Here is a 26,222-nt window from a genome sequence, read left to right on the forward strand (position 1 = left end):
CTACCTGAGTTTTCATACAGTATATATACGTTTTCAGTGCTATTTGCTTATGTTACCCAAAGGTGAATAGGGCAGGGGCACTAAAAAGACCAGAGCCTGGGTTACCAACTAAGCTCATCCCTTTATAGTTATTCCTATTATACACATTCATATGGTATGAAACTACAATAGACATCATTAAAAAAGTAAATGTATATATTTTACATATACATGTGATCAAATCACGCAATGATTTAGTATATGAAGATATAATTACTGTATAGAAATGTATAATTGCATTAAAGGACATGCCTGGCTATCCAGAAAATAATGCTGTTCTGAATTAGATTTAATAGACTGATAAGTTCTTCTTTTCCAATAAAAATCTGTACCTAACATGCATCATCGGTTAGATACATCCTCCAGCAGAGATTGTGGGTGTGGTCACCTATAGACAGCAGCTGTCTTGAAATTCCCAGCTAGAAAAGCCATCAACACTGGGAATTGTAAAGACCGCTGACTATTGACAGATGACATGGTTGCAGGGTTGGTTTGGGGCATTTTATCAGGAATGCCCTCTGAACAGAATAAGCTTTCCAATTTCTGTATTTTCAGGTCCTGTTAGATACACTCTGCCAGAGATACATGAAGCTAGAAAGCGACTACCAAATAGACCACATAACTATACCATTAACTTCAAAGGGAAAAATGTTCATATAGATGTATATATTCATTAAAACCATTTAAAAAACTATTTAAGAAAATTTAGAAATTACCTGGACATTATGCTTGATGCTTCAGGTTGAAGACCCTGATGCCAGGCTTGGCAATACCCCAGAATACTATGTATAGTGTAAGCCACTTTCAGCATATACGTGCCCTTTTGGACCTAACCTCCAGGACATCCCAGATGGGAGGTTCAAGGGGTAAGTGTGGGGTGTATGAGGACTCAATTTGCATCATAACGGCCCCACCCCTCACTACTCAACGTGATTTGCAGCATCATTCTGCAGGAGTGGGGCCAAAGTGACACAATTTGCATCAAATTGCATAATCAAGGGCTGCTTATTCTGCCAAGATTCCGAGAAAACTCCCCTGGAATTCTGAAGTCTCCCGGACACTCTAGCAATGGGGGGCATATATGTCCGAGCTACATTTATAAAAGGGCATATTTTTGAGTCGCAATTTGCCTTTATTCGGGTAAACCAGCCCCTAGAAATCTATAGATAAAAATATAATACAATTATCAGAGCAAACTTTAATTTAAAGCCCTGGAAGACCCTTGTGGACTTGAAAATTTGATGGCAGAGAATTCCTGCAGCACCAAAGAAAAGGCAGCAAGATATTTAATGGGGCAATGTGACAGAGGGCTCCCATCTCTGTGATCTGAGAATTCAAGAGATGCATGCATTCTGTCGGTCGTGTGTTTAAATGGGGATGTGTCCCACTTCCCTATTAGAATAGCACCCTCCCTGATTCCAGTTCTAAGAGACTTGCAATAAGAAACATTTTAATATAATAATCCTGCAGAAAATAAACAAACGTAAAAAAAAAATAGGAAAATGCAAAATGCCAACGTAAGAATAATGTGAAATTTCCCAGGTTATGCCAAGATGGCCCTTTAGTGGAATTTAAAACAACAACAACAAAAAAAACTGTTTTGGAGAAAAATGCAAATCTTCAACTGTGAAGAATCCTTGGTGTGTATTTTCACACTTAAAGGGTGATTTGTGCTGCGAAGAGCAGGTCGCAAGAAATCGCTTCATCATTTGAGCCATGTAACGTTACATCTCATTATCTTACAAACATAAAAGACGGAAAACACAAAGATTTTTTTTTTTCTGACTGTGCTGTTAGTACACATGTACAGAAAACACAAACATTTTAAAAAAAGGCTTCAACATAAATATGAGAGGGGAGATGGAGATTTGTCTCTTCACTGACAATTTTGTACCAATATTATATGTACAGAACAATTTGGTTGTCAAGCAATATAACGGCTCTGCTCTTGAGATGATGGATTTGAACTGGGTTTTTTTTTTTGTTTGTTTTTTGAGACAGCACAAATTAACTCCTTAAGTGACCCTGTGACTCCGTTACAGCCTAGAGGAGCACATGACTTAAGGAGCTATAAAAGAAATAAAAAAGAACAGAAAATGTTACAATCCTAATACTTTATAATGCATATACAGTTGTTCACCTGCATCCTTTTGATTCTCTATTTGTAAGAGAGAGCAAGGAAAGAAAGAAGAGAAAGAACACAATATGCACGATTAATGAGCAAATGGACCAATCTGTCACCCCATTCACTTTTTGGTATTTGACATTTGACTGCCCAAAAAAAAAAAAAAATTAACATCCACCCAAAATTATAAACATCAAAACTCCATCATTAAGACAGGGAGAGGATGCTGCACCAGACGGGGAGGGGGGGGGGGGGGGAGAAAAAAAATGAAATAAATCAGTGAATTCGATACAAAACTTAACATATAGCATTTCTCAAGAAGGGGTCAGTCGTATGCTCTAGTCGCGATTGCTGCAATATTAGCAACACAGAAAAACCAAAGAAATGCGTTAGGAACAATTGGTAGATGCTGGAAACTGCGCATTCTACACTCTCTAAGGTATTATTTAGTAAACAAGGTCTTTGTCAGTGGAACCTCTATCGTTGTCATATGCCCCCACTGTGTGGTGGGGGTGCCCTTATTTGGTAAACCATGTGGTAAGCAATTAACAAATTGGCAGTACACAGAAGCAAAAGTAAAAATGCATTCAGGTCACAGACATAAACTTACAGACAGGTGCCAGTTTATAACAGACAAATGGCTTGGTTGTTTTAACCTCTTTTAGGCTGATAAAAAGTGACTGGACTTTCACACTGGGTTTCACAGACAGAAGCAACAGACAGGGAATAATGTTCATAGACTTGAAGCAAGGAAAGTGATTAAGTTTGGATCTGAAGTTTCTTGAAATGATGGAAACAGAGTGGAGACAGCATGGAAAAGGAGGTGGTGGTAAGTACTCACGAATGGTTAAATCCATCACTTGGGATGCCAAGCAGAAGACTGGGTGTTCATACATTTCTCTCTTTTTCCCTATAAAAGAGGATTTGGGCATGCAAGAGGCTTAGGTCAGAGAGGTAAAGAGGTCAAAGGTTAGAGGAAAATGTTACATTAGGTTAAAAGGAGAAAAGATTGTATTTTTTTTGGGACACACAGAAAGGGTGTTTTAAATTAGATTTTTTTTTTTGCTGGATTAACCATTCAGCATGCCCATGAGCCACAGATTGTGACCGTGATGTTGAAAAGTCTTGTTATTAGCTTTTATTTGGGGGGGGGGGAGGGGGGGGTTGTGTCTTTTGCAAGACTCTAATGATCCAAACATAAAAGGAAAGAAAATTGATTGAATTTGGCTTAAGATACTAAGCAATCAAGCCTTAAGTATCCAAGGCACGTAAAGGTTTTCCTCCTAAGCATAGTCTTTAGAAGGTATACTACTGCCACCTGAATTTAATATCTTTTTCTGTGGTCAATTCAAACATGGCTCAGTCGGAGGCGAGTCTTGGATAATATGATTTGTACTGGGCGGCAGTAATCTATGTCACTAGCAAAAATAACTATGCTATGCTTGTGAGTGAAAACCAGACTCATGCAACTGGTGGATGTTGGGTTGTTAAATGCTAACAATCCCAGCATGCTCTGGCATTGGCACGGCAGCCATTTTCAGAAAGGCAGAGGGGAAAATGACTGTGCCAAATACGAGTAAGGAGGGAAGGAAGCAGAGAGCAGGTAGTGTGGGATGAGGGACTTCTCCAAACAGAGAGCTGGAAAAGAAAAAAAAGGTTTGTTGCTTCAAAGTATTCCCAGACCTAAAAGTCACAGTGCAAAAGAAAATAGGGGTGGAGTATTCACACAACCGAGAAGAATTGCGGCACAAAAGGAGAGTATGCGTCATAGTGCTCTACTTTGGAAATGAATGCATTTTTACTTACAGACCTTAAAGATTGTTTTGCATTGACTTATCTGAAAGAGAGCAGATCTTACCAACGAGTTAGCACTTACTAGAACAGCTTTCAGGAGGCCAAACTTTGCAGAAACGTTTTTATTTGGCGGAAGAAAGTCCTGAAGTCCCAAACAAGCTCCTCCCGTGTCCAATCATTCATGTTTTTAGTATATGTACTCAGTGACTAAGTGATGTCTTTCTGTTTCCCAAACCAAAGGACCTTTTAATTCATCACCCAAAATCACAACAACAAGCCAAACCTACACTGATTTATTTCTATCAGTCATCTCCAAGACTAGATCTAATAAAAAAAAAATAATCCTTTTAGTGCCCAATTCTTAAGTGTTTCTCACTGGGGGAGGTTTAATAACTTTTCTTTCAGCCTTTCTTCTTGCATTGTCAGGTGGGGAAAGTTAAAACCCACTTGACCTACAAAGAACATGGACAAAGAAACTATTTCAATACAATAAGGATTGTGTAAGTCAGCACATCTCAGAACATTACAAACCGCAATTATTGCTATGATTTAGATTCCCAATGCTATGCACAAGCCCTTGTCTTTTTTTATCTGTCTTCTAAATTAGCTGAATGTGAAATATGTATAACAGAACACACTTATCAGAATTGTTTTAAAACTCCCAACAGCAAACAATTTGTCTTTCATGTTATTGATCCACGTTACATAAAGCACTGAATATCTACAATGCCCAAGAAAGCAAATACTACTTCAAGCTGGTTTAAACATTGCCCAAAGCAAAGCATAATAATGAACAATATAAGACATTGATTCAGAGTATACTGCAAAGCTGGGTGTGAACAGCAAAATATTACTAGATCTCGCAGCATAGTTTATAAACAAACCAGTTATCACTTGTGCATTGTTGACAAGAAATAAAACATTTGAACAAATCAGTAAAACTTCCTGCAAGGGATCTGAAATACGTCTCTTACCTTCAATTTTGGCATATTCGGATAATCTGGTGTAGTTGACTAAAGCAGCTTGCTCCAAGCATTTCCGGATAACATTTTTCACATCTTCTTGTGGAACAGGAGTAACTATATCTTTCATTAACACCTTTATAATGGGAAATCAGTAAAAACGGGAAGTGAAATCTACAAAGGACTTTTCTAGAAAATAAAATGCATTTTTTTTTCTTTTAATTCTAGATAGTAATCCAGTGAGATCCGGAATGATAAAGTAAATATTAGCCCAATTTGTGTATCTTTAACCTCCTTCGGCTATGTGGTGAATTAGCTAAATGATACATTTATTCAGAATCCATAAAATAAATAAAAAATGAAATGCAACATTTGGAAGAAGGGATGAATACTTACCCTTTCCAGTAAGGACAGAGTGGCTTTTAATGCTCCCTCCGGTCGGCCAAATGGAAAACAATACCTAGGAATATATATATATGAATATATTGTGTTCCTCTGCTCAAACCCTATTCCCGGAGAGCGCCAATGTGGCAACTGGCACAAATGTTGGTTCCTTCTATAGGTCGAGACGCTTTACCTAAAATGTGTGATCTGATTTTCCAGAAGCAAACGCAGACGTTCTTTGATCTCTTCAAATCGCTCTTTTTCTTCAACCGTAACCGTTCCTATGCCATCAGGTCTGGAGGACAAGAGGAAGAAATGAGTGACTTGTGGCTCTAGCTCATGACACAGGGAGCAATATACGGCACATATTGAGAGCTCATGAGAGTCTGCACTAAACCTGTCTGTGTGAGTCACACTACAAAGATAAAACACCAAGAAAATGCAAAAATGTTCATCTACCGTTATGTTTCTCTTTTCTGCAAACATAAAGAAAGAGAGATTGAAGATGTGTTGCTTTAATAAACAGCGTACAATTTGTCCACTGTGCTGTACATAAAAAATTTGTTGGGGACAGTTCTCCGGCTTAGTTGTAAATCTAGTTATTGGTAACGGCAACACACGGTGTCCTGGGATCTTCAGCATGTCTCTTATGGTCAGTCTGTGCACTTTGAAACCAGAAATGCAATGGGTCATTGATAAATATATGTATAGCAATAAATACACCCAAATTGGGGTGCAGGCCTTAAGAAGATCGTGCACATCATTGTGAAAGATAAACGTTTATTTCGACCAATGAAAATAGTTTTAACATTTTGATTCTGAAATGGAATCAGCGTCACGTATACTGTACACACACACACACACACACACACACACACACACACATTATATATATATATATATATATATATATATTTATTTAGATTTATAATGTACAGTGGCCAAAGTGAAAATTTAGAAGTGGAAGTATGGAAAGTGCAAGTAAATGGAATTTGATAGATTTACAGGTATTACAAACAAACATATACCATTTAAAAGAATGAGTGAGGCGTGGGTATCTTAAACAAACCCTCTGTGTCAGGCATATTTATCACCCTTTAATTCTTTAGACTCACAATTTTATATTGAGAAACATGAGGGAATTTGACATACAGGAGACGCAGCAATTAAAGGGTCCCTTAGAATGATGCTTTATACACTGTTTACGCAATAATCCCTGGAACCAAGCATTACACAAGTGAAAGAAACTGTGGTCTGGTGAACAAAAGGCATATAAGGTGACACAAAATACAAGTATACACTTCCTCTTGCCTTTATCCCCAGGCGGCTACATAATATGTATAGCCCTCGAATATTTACACCGCGGCATAATCCATATGAATGGGGCAAGAGACAGGTCTAATCCATTCACTAAAGAAAATCAGAAGCCCAGACAGCCATCCTTGTTTCTCGCTATTGTTGTAGGGCAAAGTACACCGATTCAAACATTACCTACGTAGTTCTATATCAACACAGTCTGTTTCTGGTAATATAAGTCGTCTGAAAACTGAATAAATGTTCTAAGTCTGGGCCTCCTCCCGCGATCAGCCTAAGCTTTTCAAATCCTTAGCACTAGACTAGTTTAGTGGCACAAAAGAATTGGCAAAGGATTACAAACCTTTAATGAACCTCCTGTCAGGGGTTAATTGGTCAGCTTTACTTCTCTTTATTAAACAAATCAAAAGACCTTAAATTCCAAAAATTGCAATCTGTACTGTAATGTTTGACTGACCTCTTAAGAGAGAGGCCCCATTCACAACAAACATCTTGTGCCTTTAAACCCTGCACAGACCTTACTTGTGGGCGATAGAGCTCTCGTCTGTGACACCAGCGTGCAAAGAAGGATGCACAACTTTCACTTGGAAAACCTTGGATCAAGTGAAATATTTGTGTGGCAGGGATATAATATAATATTCTACAGCACATTTAAATGTGTGTATAATTTACAGGCAAGAGATAAGCAAATGTTTCAATGACGGTTAAGATTCTATGGACTTCAGAGTGAAGGTTGAGCTGAAAAGAATATTTGGACTTTTGAAAAAAATCACCTTTTAAATTGTGGACTTTGAACAAAATTCCTTCAAATTTATCTTATAATCAACAGTTTGAATGAAAAAAAAATGTAAAAAAAATTGAGCAACTGTAAGTAATATATGCAACTTATAAACAAAAACTTTTCAAAAGCATAAACCATACATGCCAACTTTATTTACATTGCAACTGTGGTGGGGGCGTAATGTGGCCATTCGCGTCATTTGGCCCTTCCGCGCTCATGTGATCACACTGTGTTGCGCAAGGCCAAAATGATGCAATTCACCGCAAATTGCGTCGTTGAAGCCCCATTGTCCCTCTCACCTCATTAGGAACTAGGCAGGTTGTGGGAGGGTGAACTGCTCCCCCAGGGGGCTGGGAGAACTACTCTGAATTCGTGAGTCTCCCGGATATTACGGGAGAGTAAGCAAGTAAGCCATAAATGTTTTGTCATTTTTCTTTGAACCAATAATAAAAGGTTTGTGAATCGATTTGTCAAAAAGAGAATTAGTGGTTCCGTATTGCAGCCCTAACAAGAAGCTGAACAGCAAGAGATCTGCTCTCCTCCTATCTAACACCTGTGGCACAAGATAAAGAAAGGTTTCAAAGTTTTAAAAAGTCCAAAGTAGAAAGTTAATAAATGAATTAAATCCATGTCTGAAAACAAAAAACAAACATCTAATAATCACGCATCTGTATCCGTAGCTGGTATTACTCATTTAAAATCATCTTCTAGAATACCACGTGTGTTTTATGTCAAGGAAAGTGTCCATCTGTCCACAGGTCAGTGGCTGGCACGTTAGGAAGTTACATGGATGTCTCGGAGGGCCTGCCAAACTAACAGCCATCAAGTGTACAAGGACTTCCTGTCTCAAGCAGCGGAGGACTAGATCACATCTGACATGACGAGCATCCCTTGAATCTACCTTTCAAATTTTTGGCAAACCATTTTCTCACTGTCCTTCACAAAGTTGACATTTTCGGCAGCAGGATAGGAGAGATGTCATGTTCCCTGCTTTTCAAGTGGTTGTCACAGAGGATAGCACCAGTTCTGTCATCTTCACTCTCCTCACAATCTCCCATCTTGAGCCATGTCACAACTAATAATACTTTCTGTGGTTTTGTCAAATTTCAGATACTATCACCCAGCTGCATGTCTATAGAATCACCAGTGATGATCGTATATAGCTGCTCATCTGCTCAGGAAAATGTATCTCACTCTCTCCTTTCTAAATTAGTAATAATTCCTTTGCCTATTACATAGCCTATCAGGAGTGTTTCAAGCACATTGTAATAAGCACGATAAAACATATATATATATATATGAACATTTGTTACATGTGATCTGTTGTTCAAGCATTATCCCAACCACTACAGATACATTGTGTGTTAGTATTGCATGACATACAGTTGACAGTTGAATCAATTGAACATAAATTGAGTTCATTATGTATATACATATATTAATAAAAACATAATGAACTCAATTTATGTTCGGCTAATGTGCATTCTACAATGTCTGAGAACATATTCCAGATATAATTCTGCACATGTAAATAGTGTATCAAACTCTATTATTTCCAACCCGTATACAATTTATGAGATGATATAAATACTCATTCTATATACTGCTGGGTTTCTTAAACACATACATTTAGTGTAAATTATAAGCCTACCATTTCTTGTCAATTATTTATTGCGACACATAAATTTAAATATCATAGTATATATATATATATATATATATATATATATATATATATACACACACAAGTTAACCCGTGCATGATACTCATGCATTCTAGTCAAATCAAGCTACTTAAGGTGTTAAAAAGGTTCTTGTCATGCATTTGGGCCATAGCCCAGGCCTCAACCACCAACCACTCCCCACTGTCACCCCCGGCAACCACCAACCCCTCCCCACTGTCACCCCCGGCAACCACCAACCACTCCCCACTGTCACCCCCGGCAACCACCAACCACTCCCAACTGTCACTTCTCCTTCAAGAAATATATATATATATTTTTAAAATCTTTATAAACACTTTTTACAATTAACAAATTAAATTAACAAATTAAAAACATCTTAGTATACCAAATTTCAGCCCTTTCTGAATTTTTTTTCCACACACACTAAGAATTTAGTAGGTCAGTGTATAACTCCGCCCAGCAGGTGGCGCTGCAGCTTGGTTTTATATTTTCCACACACAGACAGACTAACACACGCCACTAGACATTTATATTATAGATATATATATATATATATATATATATATATATATATATATGTATATATATATATACTATGATATTTAAATTCATTTAAAAACATATATATATTTATATATATATAGATATATATATATATATATATGTTTCGTTTGTTACCACTGAGAAATGACTGCCAACTATGTAACAGGAGATTGCATCATTACATTAATCTGTTAACATTAACATTAAAAGCATGTAATTTTTAATAAACAAAGTTATCTTTCCTCTGGTGATCGTCTATTATTTGAATTATCCTTGGGTTGGTAAACCACACCCCTGTAAGACTGTGCTTTTCTATTTTAACACTTTGTTTTTCCCTAGGGGATGTTACAGCCAATGTATGACAAAGGTTTATAAATGTATTGTAGAAAAAATGCAGGACGTAAATAAAAATGAGTGGCAGAGTATTATCTTTTGTCTGCAAATTAAATGTGTTTTCAAATATGTTCTTAGAGTACATCTTCTACTGGCAAAGTACACAAAGTATATATATATATATATATATATATATATATATATATATATATATATATATACTAAGCAGGAAGGGTTATGAAGCAAGATGAGAAGCAAAAGTTTGCACCAGCCGAGGATATTAATTAAGTGTATGCATAGGAGCAAGGGCAGGCTGGGCAGGTAGAAGGGGGGCATCTGCCCCCTGGGCTGGTCCCATAGTGGGCTAACATGGGCTAGGTCACTGGACACCTGCATTTTTTCCCCTTTAAAATAGGCTGCTGAGTCGAGTCTTATCCCCCGGGCTAAAATTTGCCAGCGTTGTCCTGCATAGGAGACCAGACTTGGATTTGAGATCTACACTTTGCACAGATTGTTCAGCCCCTGCACATGCCTAGGCACACTTCTAGTTTATGGAAGTATCTCTGAAGAGCAGAGGATAGGTCAGCACCATGTTTGAGCCGGGCAGACCACCTAGGTGCCCAGCTGCAAAGAAAAAGCGTTCATGCTGTGTATCAAGTATGCATCGTAGATTAAGTCCTCCATACTTCAGCATTAGAAATACAGTGCAGAAAATGAACCATTGGTCAGTCTAGGCTACCCATGCCTATACATGTTCATTGTATTCCTAAATTTCTGAGCAATGTGCGTGAAGATACTGCTTCCTGAGGCTTCAACTACAATGTAACCCTTCACCTCCTTAGCGTTCTGCACACTAAAAACACAAAGGGCTAGATTTACTAAGCTGCGGGTTTGAAAAAGTGGGGATGTTGCCAATAGCAACCAATAAGATTCTAGCTGTCATTTATTTAGTACCTTCTACAAAATGACAGCTAGAATCTGATTGGTTGCTATAGGCAACATCCCCACTTTTTCAAACCCGCAGCTTAGTAAATCTAGCCCAAAATGTTACTTATCATTATACTACTTATCAAAAAGGTAGAAATCACTCATTTATCTTTTGCAACAATAAAATCCCGGGTACTGCCGTATTAGCATCCGCTTGCCTTGTTAGAAGCACACTCACATTTTGTCAAGGTTCAAGTATTTCACTAGGTGTCAAAATCATTACAAGATATGTATGTGTGCTTAGATGCCAGGGGCCTGATTCATTAAGGATCTTAACTTGAGAAACATCTTATTTCAGTCTCCTGGACAAAACCATGTTACATGCAAGGGGTGCAAATTAGTATTCTGTTTTGCACATAAGTTAAATACTGACTGTTTTTTCATGTAGCACACAAATATCAACTTTAAATTTCAGTGTACAAATAAGCTATCAAGTATTTGTGTGCTACATGAAAAAACAGTCAGTATTTAACTTATGTGCAAAACAGAATATTAATTTGCACCCCTTGCATTGTAACATGGTTTTGTCCAGGAGACTGAAATAAGATGTTTCTCAAGTTAAGCTCCTTAATGAATCAGGCCCCAGATTATTATTATTATTATTATTATTATTATTATTATTATTATACAATTTCATTTACACACTAACATTTTAAAACAAACAATACACATGACTCTTTGAGAAGATCTGGAAAACATGTACTCTGATAATTGTGGTTATCAGAGCACAGGTTTGATAACCATTTTAGAATCAGTTTCTACTAATCTTTAAGCAATCTGCAAGCACACATATTAATGCAACAGTCACCTTTTCCACCCCCAGCTTCTGTATTGTGTCCTATAGCTCTAGGGAAACCCAAACCTTTGGAAAATACTTCACACCTGAACTTTTTTTTTTTATTTCATGCTATGAATGCAATTATATTAATCGTTGTAGACTTTGCTGCAGACCTGGCTAGTTAGGCACAACTCTCCCCTCGTATAGGGATCCTCTGCAATGGGGTACATAGGCGGAGGTATGCCTAGTAGGGAGTGTACAGGTGTGTACATATATATCTATCTGCTACACTCCAAGGGTTTTGCAATTGATTTAACTGTCAACTGTATGTCATGCAATACTAACACCCAATGTATCTGTAGTGGTTGGGGTAATGCTCGAACAACAGATCACATGTAACAAATGTTCAGTAAATCACATCTAGCAATAACCACTTTTAATTATTAACCACACCCAAGTCCACCATACAGTATGGAGCCTCATATTGCAATATACAATCTGCAGTCTCATGTAATACAACATACAGCCAAATGTTCACCATACTATATACTACCTCATGTACTGTACATTATACAATATACTGCCTCATGTCCACCATACAATATACTGCCTTATGTCCCCCATACAATATACTGCCTTATGTCCACTATACAATATACTGCCTCATGTCCTCCATACAATATACTGCCTCGTGTCCACCATACAATATACTGCCTCATGTCCACCATACAATATACTGCCTTATGTCCACCATACAATATACTGCCTTATGTCCACCATACAATATACTGCCTTATGCCCACCATACAATATACTGCCTCATGTCCACCATACAATATACTGCCTCATGTCCACCATACAATATACTGCCTTATGTCCACCATACAATATACTGCCTTATGCCCACCATACAATATACTGCCTTATGTCCATCATACAATATACTGCCTCATGTCCACCATACAATATACTGCCTTATGTCCACCATACAATATACTGCCTTATGTCCACCATACAATATACTGCCTCATGTCCACCATACAATATACTGCCTTATGTCCACCATACAATATACTGCCTTATGTCCACCATACAATATACTGCCTTATGTCCACCATACAATATACTGCCTTATGAGCCCCCATTGAAATATGCAGTCTTGTAGGCCACAATACAACATTCAGCCTATTTTGTTCGCCATACAAGATGCGTTTTTTTATATACTCAGACTAGAACAGGACATGCAGACACACAACAAAATGACAGGAGACAACCTGTATTCAGAAACTGCATGCAAAGTTTTACCAAGTGGTGATGGTGAATGAGAAACAGTTAGGTAAGTAGATGTAGCTGCTGTTCAGTAAGGACATAATGGGCCTTTAATAAGTCATTAAATAAAGTAAGGTTAAAATATAGGAGTAAATGTTCTCTGGGACAAACCATGTTACAACGCAAGGGGTGCAAATTACTTTATTGTTTTTAAGTTAAATACTGGCTGTTTTTTTCATGTAGCACACAAATACTTGATAGCTTTATTTTTACACTGAAATTTAAAGTTAATCTAGGACATGCCCTACCCCAATTATAAATCTGTCCCCACAATTTAAATTTACCTCCCCCTCCAATGCAACATGGTTTTGCAAAGGTGCAAAGTTACTCCTTTTTTATGCTTTGCTCTCCTTACAGGGGCGAACGGAGGATTGTCGGGGGGGGGGGGGTTTCCCCCCCAACCCCCCAAAAAAAAACACCCCCCACGCATGCGCAGCAGCTCCGTTTCTTCAGCGCTGTCCTATACAGCAGCCGCGGCACTGTCTAAGAAGCGTCCGCGGCGGTGCTGTATACACTACAGCACCGCCGCGGACGCGTCTTTGACAGCGCCGCGGCTGCTGTATAGGACAGTGCAGCTATAGCGGCCACTTAGTTAGCGCAGGGGGGGTTTCTGGAGACTCAGAAACCCCCCCTGCGTGCGCCACTGCCTTAATGACTCAATGCCCATTGTCTGTGACTTTCAGACTTTAGTTTATAGATGTCAATCAGTTAGATTTACTAAATGTGCTTTGCTCACCTTAATGACTCAGGCCCAATAAGCATAAAAATATTACATGTCCCATCATCTGTATCTGAGAAGCACAACGCTTCCCATCCCACCCCAATTAAAAAAAATATACTGTGAATTAAAATTACTTTATCACAAGTGAAGTGAAACCATTAATACAATACCAAACTTCTTGTTTCAGTCTCCTGGACAAAACCATGGTACAATGCAAGGGGTGCAAATTAGTATTCTGTTTCGCACATAAGTTAAATACTGACTGTTTTTTCATGTAGCACACAAATACTTGATAGCTTATTTGGACACTGAAATTTAAAGTTGATAAAGGCCCCAGGTCTTTATCGCCTACATCCTTACAAACAAGCACCAAGATAGTTTTAATTTAAGTAATAAAAGCTAGTAGCCATTTCAAGCTGAAATTGTACGTATTATCACATTTTTCTAAAAGCTACCAAAGTGTAAAAAATAATTAAAAAAAGGATACCAAGGTGGTTTACTCCAAGTTAATTGGTAAATAACTATATATGAATATATAATATTTTTAAAACGTAAGGTTTATTTGCTAGGTGAGTGCGTGTCTCAAGCCTTCTTCTCTGGCGCAAGACAAGCTTGACTTTTGAAAACAGTAGAATATGTTCATCTAAATATATACATTTTTTGTTTTTTATTTTAGAGAGGGTTGGATGGTTGATATACTTTTATTTATGTAATTGTCATGTGCACTTTGATTTTGGTATTTCATTTACACTATCAAGACCCAATCTATTTTTTAACGTTGGTAAAATCACAAAAAAATTCACAAACCAAACTATAAACTTAACAAAATGTTTTTTTTCATACTCCAAAAACAAACTATACAAAGTAATTCAGATATTATAAAACAGTAACCCTTTCCAATCCATACTATAAAATACAAAGCTACATAAAACACCCAAATGTAATGGAGGTGAAATCAGTGTCGCTCTGATTCAAGCTTCTATCTGCATCCAGCCTGATAACAGTGTAGTGACTGGTTAGGGTAGAGACTGACAGTTTTAGCAGGAGTGCAGGGCAGCAAGAAACTGCAGACCTCTCTGTTCACAGATCTACAACACACTGCACCAGTCCACTGGACACATTGGGCCTGATTCATTAAGGAGAGAAAGGCAAAAAAAGGAGTACATTTTCTCCTGGACAAAACCATGTTACAATGCAAGGGGTGCATATTAGTTTATTATTTTTCACATAAGTTAAATTCTGGCTGTTGTTTCATCTACCACACAAATACTTGATAGTTTTGTTTTTACACTAACATTTAAAGTTGATCTAGGACATGCCCTATCCCAACTATAAATCTGTGCCCATATTTTAAATTTACCTTCCCCTCCAATGCAACATGGTTTTGCCCAGGTGCAAAGTTACTCCTTTTTTATGCTGTACTCTCCTTAATGAATCAGGCCCATTGTCTGCTGATGAAATCAAGCTGTCAGTCAAACACTGACAACAAGGACAAAATAAAATGGGCATTCTGAAGAGTATGGCGGATCTGCAGCACCGGAATCCATAGATGCTCAATGGATTAATTCAGAACCTGTCGCTGCTCAGCATTACGCCTCATAGCCTGGAATGGCTCAGGGTGAGCAATGTGCATGTATTCTGCCTAAATGTGCAGAAATGTGTTTGGATCTTGCTAACCAAAAGACACTCATTCATCATACACAACACACTGGGTCAGGTTTAAGTGACCTGAGACTATTTACCAAATTGCTATAAAGGGACAGAAAACTACTAATATACCCGTCCCCCACAATTGTATACCGCTGGCTGGGTGTTTTGTTGCAGCTGTGTGAATGGAGCAGAAGCCACCAATCTCACCGTGGTGGAAGAGGCACCATGCATTTGGCTCTAACAACTTCATCAGAGCTTCCCTGCTTTCTGCTAGAGGCTTAACTGCTACCGTCACCCCCTCATGTGAATATGTAGCCATTACAGTGCAAGCAGGAACCTCTGCAGTAGCCACCAAGCCTGAACCAAGGTCCATCCACCCAGGCTGCAACCTCTTGGTGGAGGTATCCATGTGCCCCAGTGTCTAACCCCCCCAGCACAGATAATGCTGGCACCATCACATCAATTATTAGGAACAATGGTGAGGAAGTCTTCACATTGGCCGAGACTTACAAGGTCACAGAACTCCCTGCTAAAACTGTTGTCCAGAAAAACGCCAGGTCTGGAAAGTCAACATTGGTCACCGCAACTTGAGCCAGTTCTCGGCTGTGAGACGTAATGCTCACCTCAGCCACAGGTATCTACTACTGCCTGATCTCTTCAGCCTTCTCCTCATTCTTACTTTATACACATACACTTATAACAACAGGCCACAATTCATTGCTCCAGACTGCCGCTGTCATAAACGTCCTGACATTGTACATGTGATTTCTGTTGGGTTATTATGCTGACACTGCTCCACCAAGACAAACCACACAACAGAGTTGCATTTCCGCAGGAGCCAGGCAGGTAGAGCTTAATTATAAGTTTTTTTTAGATAAATGCCCCCCTCCCACACACTAAATATGTGAGAACATCATAAAAGTCGGGTCATGGTGACTATACCTGTAGATGCATAAAATCTAGCACAGTTTCTGTTTGTTCCACATAAAGGATCATAAATATAAGTGTGGGTATTTAAACTTTAAAACATGCACAAGGTTTTTATTTCATTTGTTGCATGTGAACTAATCATGCTCCCTAACTCGTGGACTCTCATGACGTGAAGATGTTTACTGTGATATTGTACTTATTCCATTTAATCTTTCACAAAGGTTAGAGGCCAAAGGTCATCCGGGACTCTGTTCTCTCCTCCAGAGTGGTGATTGGAGATACAGTGCCAGGGCTGTGCACAGAACAGCACCCTGGACAGCAGTTATCCACGGAGCTCTATGTGATGGCATGTCATGTTGTCAGTCCTCACCTCCAGGCTGTCCCAGAACATCTGAATCGCATTCTCTCCGCACTTTCTCACTGACTGCAAGCTACTTGTGTCTAACTGCCTGACCTTCCACATACAGAATACAAACAGACAACCCACCTCAGCTACGCCATCAATGTCTCTTTCAAATAAGAGAGATTGATAGCCATGTGGGTTTTCTCTCTACGCTCTTGACCTTCACTACTGGAGTGGCAGATTCTGAGTGACAGCCAGCCTCATTTCACAGAAAACTAAACTACTAGTTCTTTTATGGGCATGTAAAAGTAAATCATCATCTAGTGTTAAAATAGAAGGCGCACAGACTGATGCATATGGAAATAGCAGACTGAACTGACCAACCTTTCACTGTCTAGCAGGATCAATGTTCCAAACTAACAACCGATCAACAGATTAAAAAAGTCAAACTATAATGGTTTATATTAATCAGCACTGTCCCCTCTAAGCTGAGTGATCTGTAAAACGCTAGTGGTGAAACCCGAAAGTGGTTGAAAAAAAATAATAATCCATTGTGCGGGGTTGCACTGAGCAGCATACTATCAAAGCAGTTCAGAGTGGAATTTTTATTACGCTAAACTTTTAACTCTTTCATTTACTGATCAAGTTTAGAGGGGAACATGACATATCATATTAATCAGAACAGATTGCTCAATTATGGTTGTTCAATCTGCCCCTACCACACACAGCGATTGAACTGTCTTCAAGTATTGGGTTATCAAATTTATTACACTCATCTAATCACAGTTCTGAATGATTAAATTGCTTTTTATAGTCCGTGTTCCACACATATAATTTATCTGATCGTAATGGCTTTGCCAGTAAAATTCAGTGCACTTGATAAAATACATGTTAACAGCCATTTTTGAGGGTTCTACTCACACAAAGGTTTATTCAGTTTTCCTGCCAAAAATAGTTTACAATGTAATGATAGCAACTGGGAAATAGAAAGACACAATGACTTGTCCAAGTATCTGAAACTGGGATTTGAAGTAACAAAGTTTCAGGGGTATATTTACTAAACTGCGGGCTTGAAAAAGTGGAGATGTTGCCTATGGCAACCAATCAGATTCTAGCTGTCATTTTGTAGAATGCACTAAATAAATGACAGCTAGAATCTGATTGGTTGCTATATGCAACATCTCCACTTTTTCAAAGCTGCAGCTTAGTAAATCTAGCCCTCAGTGTCATTGTTTAGCACGTTTCTATACAACATGTAAATAACCGGATGACTAAGGATTGTAGACATTTTAGTAAAATTATCATGCCTATTCCTAGTTGGACCTCATATGACTACTGGCTCTAATAGAGGTCACATGTGGTCTTCCTGGCCAAAGAATCTTCCTCTCTTTGACCCCTATCCTAGCAATTCTGATATCACAGAGTGAGCATAGTACATATGTACATTACATAGAGTCAATAAGACTATTCATGATTGGCCAGTGGAGTTAACCAATCATCTGTGCAAATACTTCCCAATGGTGATTTATCTCATAACGTTATGTTTTCCTGCAAATTATTGTGTGGGCTAAGTCACTTACAAAGCCACTAAACATATTAAATAAATTACCACTGACCTAGACTGTGTTGTCTATGTCATAGTTAAGATAATATACGCTTGATTCTTACTCTGTTGATATTTTCAGTGGAAGTATTACAACTTCTTAAAAAATCACTAACATACTGTACACTATTACATGGCATTACCAAAAAGGTTAAGTGAGTGATAGGGCATTTGAAAATACGCATGCATAAAACAGATACATGAAACATAAGAGCAATAAACCATAAAAAAAACAGTAGATTTGGAGGAGTGGGGCTAGGGTAACAGGGAATAAGCATTTTTAAAGAGCTTAGTTGTAAGGAAACATATAAAACTAGGATGTGGGGAAATATTAAAAGCTGGCAGGGGATTGAGGAAGGAAATAAAGCTTACATAGGGTGTTGGGAATATTTATTTCTGATGGTTGGTGTAGGGGGGTATTTAAAGTTATGGGTGTATCAGGAAATAAAAACTGCATGGAAAGGATGCTGGTGGGTGATGTGAGAAAACATTTAAATGATAACACCTCCCAAAACCTAAATTCCAGTTTTGGGTAGAGTTCAACAGGTTGGCGTCCCACCCAATCCAGTAGATCCCCCGATGTTAAATAGAGTCCAACAACGCCCTCCTTGCCCCTGGCGAGAAAGGCCTTTCTTCGCACAGCGAGTTGTCTAAGCTCCTCCTCTGTGAACGACTCATTTGCATGAACATCAAAGCCTGTGTGAAACCGGCCAGCGGCAGAGGACGCAAGGAGACCCACCGGCTGGGCAGAACACCAGACTCCAGGTAATTACTATTCGATATTATTGTCTATTTTAATTTACTCAATCCACAACTGAATTCTGAGCTCTTGATGGAGTTATCCTTTAAATCAAGGGTGGATCATTTAAATCTGTTCTAGGGTATTAGGTCAAATTTTTAAACTATAAAACCTTACCTTTTAGGTTCAGGATTCGGCTGGGATTTGGAATCTTTCCGTTTTTTAGAATCCCTTTTAGAATCTCTTTTATTCTCTGGATCAATCCCAGAAGGGCTAGGCACTTTGCCTCCCTCACCTTCTGCATTTTGCTGTGAGCCACCAAGCAATTCTGACATTAGTGGACTGTGGTACGTGGGTGGTGAGGATGGTACATGCAGTGTGAAAGCACCAGTGCACAAAAAGTAGATAAAATGAGAAACAGAAAAAAAGTATGAAATAAGAAGACATAAGAAGGCAAACTGAGATAAAAAAAAGCATAACAAGAACAAGAATAAGGGAAAGCAAAATGTAACATGCAAATCATAAATAAAAAAGGTTGTGTTTTATAAGTGTAAAATGTATGAAACTTTGAAAAAGAGGAGATGTTGCTTATAGCAACCAATCAGATTCTAGCTTTCATTTTGTAGCATGTACTAAATAAATGATAACTAGAACCTGATTGGTTGCTATAGGCAACATCTCTACTTTTTCAAACCCGCAGTTTAGTAAATATACCCCTTTGTCTTGAAACATATATAGAGTGGACTGACAATATTGCTAAATGTATTCATTAATTGTTGAGAGTAGAATTTATTACTTGGCGGGGAGAGGATTAATATTAAAATATATGAAGCTTATACTTAAAAGATAATGTTCAATGAGAACCAAACATTATACTGTAGCTGTTTAAAAGTGTAACAGGGTATTTCCTCCATTTGAATTACCCATCAGAAATAGAAAAAACCATAGCACATATCCTAAAGTCAATAGCAAAAGGCTGTTCAGTCAGCTGATTTCATCTTAAGTTTTTCATTTTCAGACCTTTAGTGTTCCACCGATCTCTACACAGCTATTCCATTACCTAGGAGACTGCAAGCCTGTAATTCAGATCTCAGAAGCTCTGGGATTTCAGTGCTACCTCTCTAATGCAAGATATAGAACTCTTCCTCCTTAAAGAGTTGTACAAAATGTGAACTTTCAAAATATGATTGAAGGAATTAGCACGATGCAGAGATTAAGTATAAATATTTTAGCTATTTTAGGTTATCATTACCTACATAGCTCAATAATATACAACCTTTGATCAAATAATGTACTATAGTGAGTTTCATTTAAAGGAAATGGTTTAAAGGGTGCTTGACCATGTTGATTATGGTAGCATCGGATTGGACCAGTAATACAATAATTCACCCAGGTACCATTGCTCCACTGTCACAGTAATGAACTTTTTTGCAAAATCTCCAGGAACTTTTGAATGAAAACACAATGCTGCTATATTACTGTTATTCAATAAGGGCATAGATGATATGGGAAGGATTCCTGCAGTTCTGCTACTTTGCAGCAGGAAGAATTAGGTAACAAAACATTTTGGAAATAGCCTTTTTCTTTTCCACCTTCAAGTGACTTTAATCTACTGGCTTGCACTTCCTGCAACCTTCACTACCTGCATTGCCTTATCTTTCCCAGTTCCTTCTATATATTTTGGTGATGCTACTGATGCCACAGCTTGGCTCATGTGATGTTACTTGTTCATACTTACTTGTAAGGCTATTATTGGTTTCAGGGCAGACAAAAATATTGGTGTCCCCATCTGTCCACCCCTCATTCAGGTGATTACAGTCGTTGCAGGTGGTAGTACACCAAGTAGAGTCCAGTTTGGTGGATAGTATACAAAGTAGATCTCGATTTAGTGGCATTTAAAGCAGACCTCCAATCTGGTAGTTAGTGATGGCTAATATGTAATAGGACTTTTAATTAAATTAGTGGATAGTTTATGACAAGACTCAGTCTGGTGGCTAGTGTTTAACAGGAAAATATAGTGGCTAATGTATGGCATTACTTTCTTGTAATCTGTTGGCTAGTGTATGGCAGGACTTTCAATCTGGTGGCTGTGTGTATCAGAACCTACAATCCAGTGGCTAGTGTATGTCATCTGGTGGGTAGTATGTGACAGGAACTCTAATCTAGTGGCTAGTCTATTGCAAGACTTTCATTGTGGTGGCTGTATATATTATGAACTCCAATCAGGTGGCTAGTGTATAACAGGACCTTTAATCTGGTACTCACTGATTTGTAAAAAGTGGTGTACAGAACATGTATTGTATGGTTTCCTGTTTAACATTATTAGCGAAAAATCAAGTGGCAGAGTGGGGCCTGGAAGGTTGGCAGTGGAACTGCCAAGGGTATATACAAGGGTATCAAATTCTGCCAGAATGGCCATATTAATAAAGGCCCAAAAGGGGCAATTACCCTGGGCCCAACCAGAACAGGGGGCTACCATTACAGTTCCTGGAGTCTGGATTGGAGAGGCCCTAAGGGCAACTATTTAAGTCCTTGGTGTCCTAGGAAGAAGATATCCTTCTGTTCAAGTAAAATGTACAGTTAAAAATTTCAAGCTGAAAAACCCCAAAACCTTAAATTCCTAAACTCAGTCGTATTATCTCAATACTAACTGCTACATTGCCCTAACATAAGCTCCAGTCCTAAATCTGCACCCATGTGAAGTGTTTACCTTAAACCATAACCACAGACCTAGCTAAAGCTCTGAAATGATCATGAGTCCTAAGAGATCTCTGATTTTGCTCCACATAAAATATTAAAATAAAAACATCACACGGACTAATCTGTGGAAGTGTTTTGCTATCGAGAAAACTTGACATTCTACGTTGGAGGTGTGTTCTTCACAGATAATAGGGGGGCCACTAATGTAATCTTATCCCTTGTCTCACTAATGCCTTAAAGCTGTCTTGACCAACCACATCTCCTTCCTCCACCGATTTCTAGCGCCCCATATGGATCTCCCACCTGTAACCCCCAATGGTGGCTTTGATTGGTTTAAAACCAGCTGCATGATGTATAGGTAATGGGTACATGTCAAAGGTATTATGTGTGATTAAAGTGAAAACAAAATACCCCGCACTGAGCCAATAAAACAGACCCTTCTAAGTTCATTAAAATACCAGAGATCATTTAGGAGACTGACTATAAGTCAGAGATATAAGTGGTGTATGTGTATGGGATTTATAGAAGAAGCTTCTGGGTTAAGACTTATGCTCTCCATCCCTTGCCGTTCTGAAGATACTAAGCACATGTGAAAGAAAGTGTTAATATGTTTGTAGAAGACTTGTTCTTGCATTACATCTCTAGGATTCCAAGTAGGAGATTCAGCCTGAGCCCTATTGTAGTCATCAAGATGAGGTTTACTTATTTACTGCGCCCTCAGGCACCACACATTGGGAGCTCATTGTGCCTGTTAATTAAAGAAAGTCATTTACTCATCCTAACAGCAAAGAAAAAGACAACATTTGTACATTATGGGAACCAGGCTATTTATTCAACAACCTGACAAAAGGCTGGTCCTGTACTGTAGTGCTAAGAGAGCAGTTTTACTGCTATTTAACCCCTTCTGGTCGTGAAAGAGCTTTCAGGGAGCGAGCAGGGAATATAATGCAGTGCTGTAGGGTTACTTAGTTAAAATAAGGAGGGTTTTAATTGCTACATTTGTCTTTTATGTGCACATATAGCAAACTTAACAGTGCATTATAATACATCTTAAATACAACTGGGCAGCAGTTAAAATGTCATGTTTTTAAAATAAAAGCAATACAGAAAACAGCTTCAAAGGACAGATAAAGGAATAGTTTGCATTAAGTACAAAATGTTTAACAAATCTGGTATTGTTATTCTAAAATAAAAGGTTTCCTCGTGCACGAATTTTTTACCTGTTGCCATGGACATGGGACGCGCAGAAGGCGAAACTATAATGAAGCAACGTGGGGTCGATCATGGCTCCGTTCTCGGCCCTCTCCAGTAAATCGCTAAGGTAACACAGGTGTCGATGGCATCCTCTCACTCCATAGCGGGCACAATATTCATCAAGGACAAACACCTGGCCAGGACTGAACCAGCCCTAGGAAGGAAGAGAGAGGTAGCTGGGATGTTTAAAAGGTTTATATGGCAGGAATGCAATTGACAGAATCAGACTCAACAAGGATTGTCAACCATAGTGTATATGTTTACTGACTTTTTAAAAAAGAATTACATTAGAATGAAGCTGCAGTACCACCTCACTAATTTTAAATCCCCGGGAGCTGCACCATGTTCTGAAACGACAAATTAATTTTGTTAACCACAGAAGGGGCGTGTGAGAGTGAGAACCAATCACAAACAGCAATCACCCGATTGCACTTGTGATTGGCCTTCCTGGTCATACCCCCTGTTTTTCATCTGGGTCTCGAAAAGAAGTAGAGGATCCCCTGGGACAAACAGCGGCTTGTAACAGCTCTCACGGGCTGTTGGGGGATGGGGGGGCTACACTACCCACCATTTACTAGGTAATACTACAGCTTTAAATTCTCTTTTTTATGGATACAAGCATTACATCTCCTTTATAGGAGAACTGCAATCTCCTGGTCCCCTCTTTGCAAAAGGCAAGTAACGTTAGAACCTTGGAAGCCCCAGGGAAGTCACCCCTGTGGTTTTACTGGCTGTGGAGAGGAAAGGTTTAGTCCAAGTGGAGCAAAGAGACTGGGGGGTATATTTACTAAACTGCGGGTTTGAAAATGTGGAGGTGTTGCCTATAGCAGCCAATCAGAATCTAGCTGTCATTTTGGGAAAATACTAAAAAAATGATAGGTAGAATCTGATTGGTTGCTATAGGCAACATCTCCACTTTTCCAAACCCGCAGTTTAGTAAATCTAGCGCTGGATCTTTCCTTTAAAACAAACCTAGTGCTGAGCATTTATAATGCCACGCTATTATGCAGCATCAGTAGCATTTTTAAGAAGAAAAGGGCTCTAGGATTAGCAACATTTATTGGACCCCTAAATATGACCCCACTCTCTCACCATGTAACCTATTATGTACTTTTAGCTAATATTTTAATTTTGTATTATATTTTAATGTTAGTGCTTTTAAACAGAGGCTTAAGTAAAAGAATATACATCACCGCAAATGTGAACAGTGTAAAAACTGAATGACAGAGCACTTTCACACATACATAAAACATATATTTTTTAGATATGCTGAGTAAACATTCCCACGTTAGTTTTATATGGGCATCAGTGAATTATGCCCAAATTTAAATGTTGCACATTTGTCAAACACAGATGCAAAGACGTGCATTTATATTATAGATGCTCGCTGACCCCCGTGAACTGGTTTTGGTTTTGGATCTGAATTAGCATCGTGTTTTGATTTTGATAAAACTGTCCTCGTGTTTTGGTTTTGGATTTTTTAGAAAAAATCGTAAAATATGCTAAAATCACATAATTTTGCTCTTTTTTTTGTTCCTACATCATTATTAACCTCAATAACACTAATTTCAAGTCATTTGCAGTCAATTTAGACCACCTCACAGGTCACAATATTATTTTCATCCACTTTCGGACAAATACTGCAGCGACCTGGCTGGATGCTAAGCGACAGAGCAATGACACAAACACACGGCAGTTCATAGCACATCTAGGACACATTGGCACACAGCAGTGGCAGAAAAGAAAAATGGGGGTCCGCCCTCCCACCCACCGTTATGTTGGTTCTTAAAAAGGAATCCAAAAATCCCAAGATCCGAGGATGTCACAATGAAGTTTTGCCTCGCTTTCAAATCCGAAAAGCGCGAACATACCGAGCCGGCTCAGCTCTGTACTTCGATCTGCTAAGTTCGGGTATATTCGGTTCTAGGGAAACCGAGCCTGAGCATCTCTAATTTATATTGCATCTAGATGTACTGTGAACTTAACTTCACTTCCTTTAATGTCAAAAGTTAGTTTGTCTTATTATACATACGAGGTTCTTCTATCGCTCTTCACTCTCTACCAGGCGCGGGCCCCTGCTCTCTACTCACCTCCTTTTACCCCTGGAGGACTACATGGGACAATACAAATTCTTCACACCGGATCTGTCCACACATGCAATGTAAATGCACGTATGAACATATGAATAGTATGGACTATATTCACATTTTTTTTAATGAGCCCACTGACGTATACTGTGACCTAGGTCTACACTCTGTGGGTTGGAATCAAAGCTTTCTCTTTCTTCAGTTAAAATTCTGGTTCAGTTTTTACCAACTTAATGAAGGTTGTCATCCGTGAGCAGAATATACACTTCCAGCATAACCTATGATCCATAAAAACACAGCAGAGCTCGATTTAATTATATAATTACAGCTCTCCAATATAGATAATAGTTATGGCTTTAGTTCACTCATAATTGATAGCTATTGCTCTTAGCATTGATTACAAATGGTCAATGAGTAAAGTACACACCACAACAGACAAATTAGTAGGTAGGGTTCAAGAGATGTTCTGGATAATAGAAGTGTTTACACACCCAGCCAACATCAAGCCTTCACGGTAATCCCTAGTTATTCTGTTGATGAATATCCCTGAGAATGATTTTGTATTTTTCCAGTTTGTTCATAGCACAATAAAGCCTTGTGTTTAGTTATTCAATACTAGGTTACGACCTTGGTAAACAAACCAGTGTTCCAACTAATACAGCTAGCATCATAGGAAGAGTTTCAGCTGCTACCGTTGACTTTAGCATAGAGCTAAGCGGAAAACAGCATTTTGATATGTTGTAGAGGAGAAAGTGGATCTGTACGGTTTTATCTGTCCTTGAATATCCTTTCAGATATTACACACTGCCATATATCTGTGACATTTTTTCCCTGATTTCAGAAAACGAAACCATTTCTGCTATCCTAGCATTCTCTTTGTTCCCTGCAAATATTAAGAACTGAAATGATTTAGTAGATAATACCTATGTATTCTGTTAATGTGCCTATTTGTTATCTCTATAAAGGATTTTAAACGGCCAGTACTGCATTCCATTTTATTTCCAGTAGATGGAGGAGAACTATGACACATTATGGTTTACTGATCCCTCTGAGAAAAAGTGTCACTTGTGTCAAAGGGCTTCTTCACATAATGCAGGACGGACGTGGATGCCAAGAAAAAGGACCTTTTTTTATCAACGTC

The 26,222-nt window shown here is 38.5% G+C and overlaps 1 protein-coding gene across 22 annotated transcripts in view; it reads right to left on the minus strand.

Moving 5' to 3' along the window:
* Positions 1-26,222, minus strand: part of CADPS (calcium dependent secretion activator) — a 395,853-nt gene that overhangs the window by 116,124 nt on the left and 253,507 nt on the right. For 5 of the 22 annotated variants that reach the window (XM_075183353.1, XM_075183344.1, XM_075183346.1 and 2 more), the window contains exons 13-17: positions 22,961-23,148; positions 5,498-5,599; positions 5,317-5,380; positions 4,933-5,056; positions 2,180-2,197 (exon numbers count right to left, since the gene is read on the minus strand). In XM_075183353.1, coding sequence (XP_075039454.1) covers positions 2,180-2,197; positions 4,933-5,056; positions 5,317-5,380; positions 5,498-5,599; positions 22,961-23,148 — 496 coding nt within the window. Of the gene's footprint in view, positions 1-2,179; positions 2,198-3,005; positions 3,075-4,932; positions 5,057-5,316; positions 5,381-5,497; positions 5,600-19,217; positions 19,383-22,960; positions 23,149-26,222 lie in introns of all 22 variants that reach the window. The other 17 variants (XM_075183352.1, XM_075183354.1, XM_075183355.1 and 14 more) reach the window with 7 other exon arrangements.

The sequence above is a fragment of the Mixophyes fleayi genome, chromosome 8 (genome assembly GCF_038048845.1).
Source record: "Mixophyes fleayi isolate aMixFle1 chromosome 8, aMixFle1.hap1, whole genome shotgun sequence".
NCBI lineage: Eukaryota > Metazoa > Chordata > Amphibia > Anura > Limnodynastidae > Mixophyes > Mixophyes fleayi.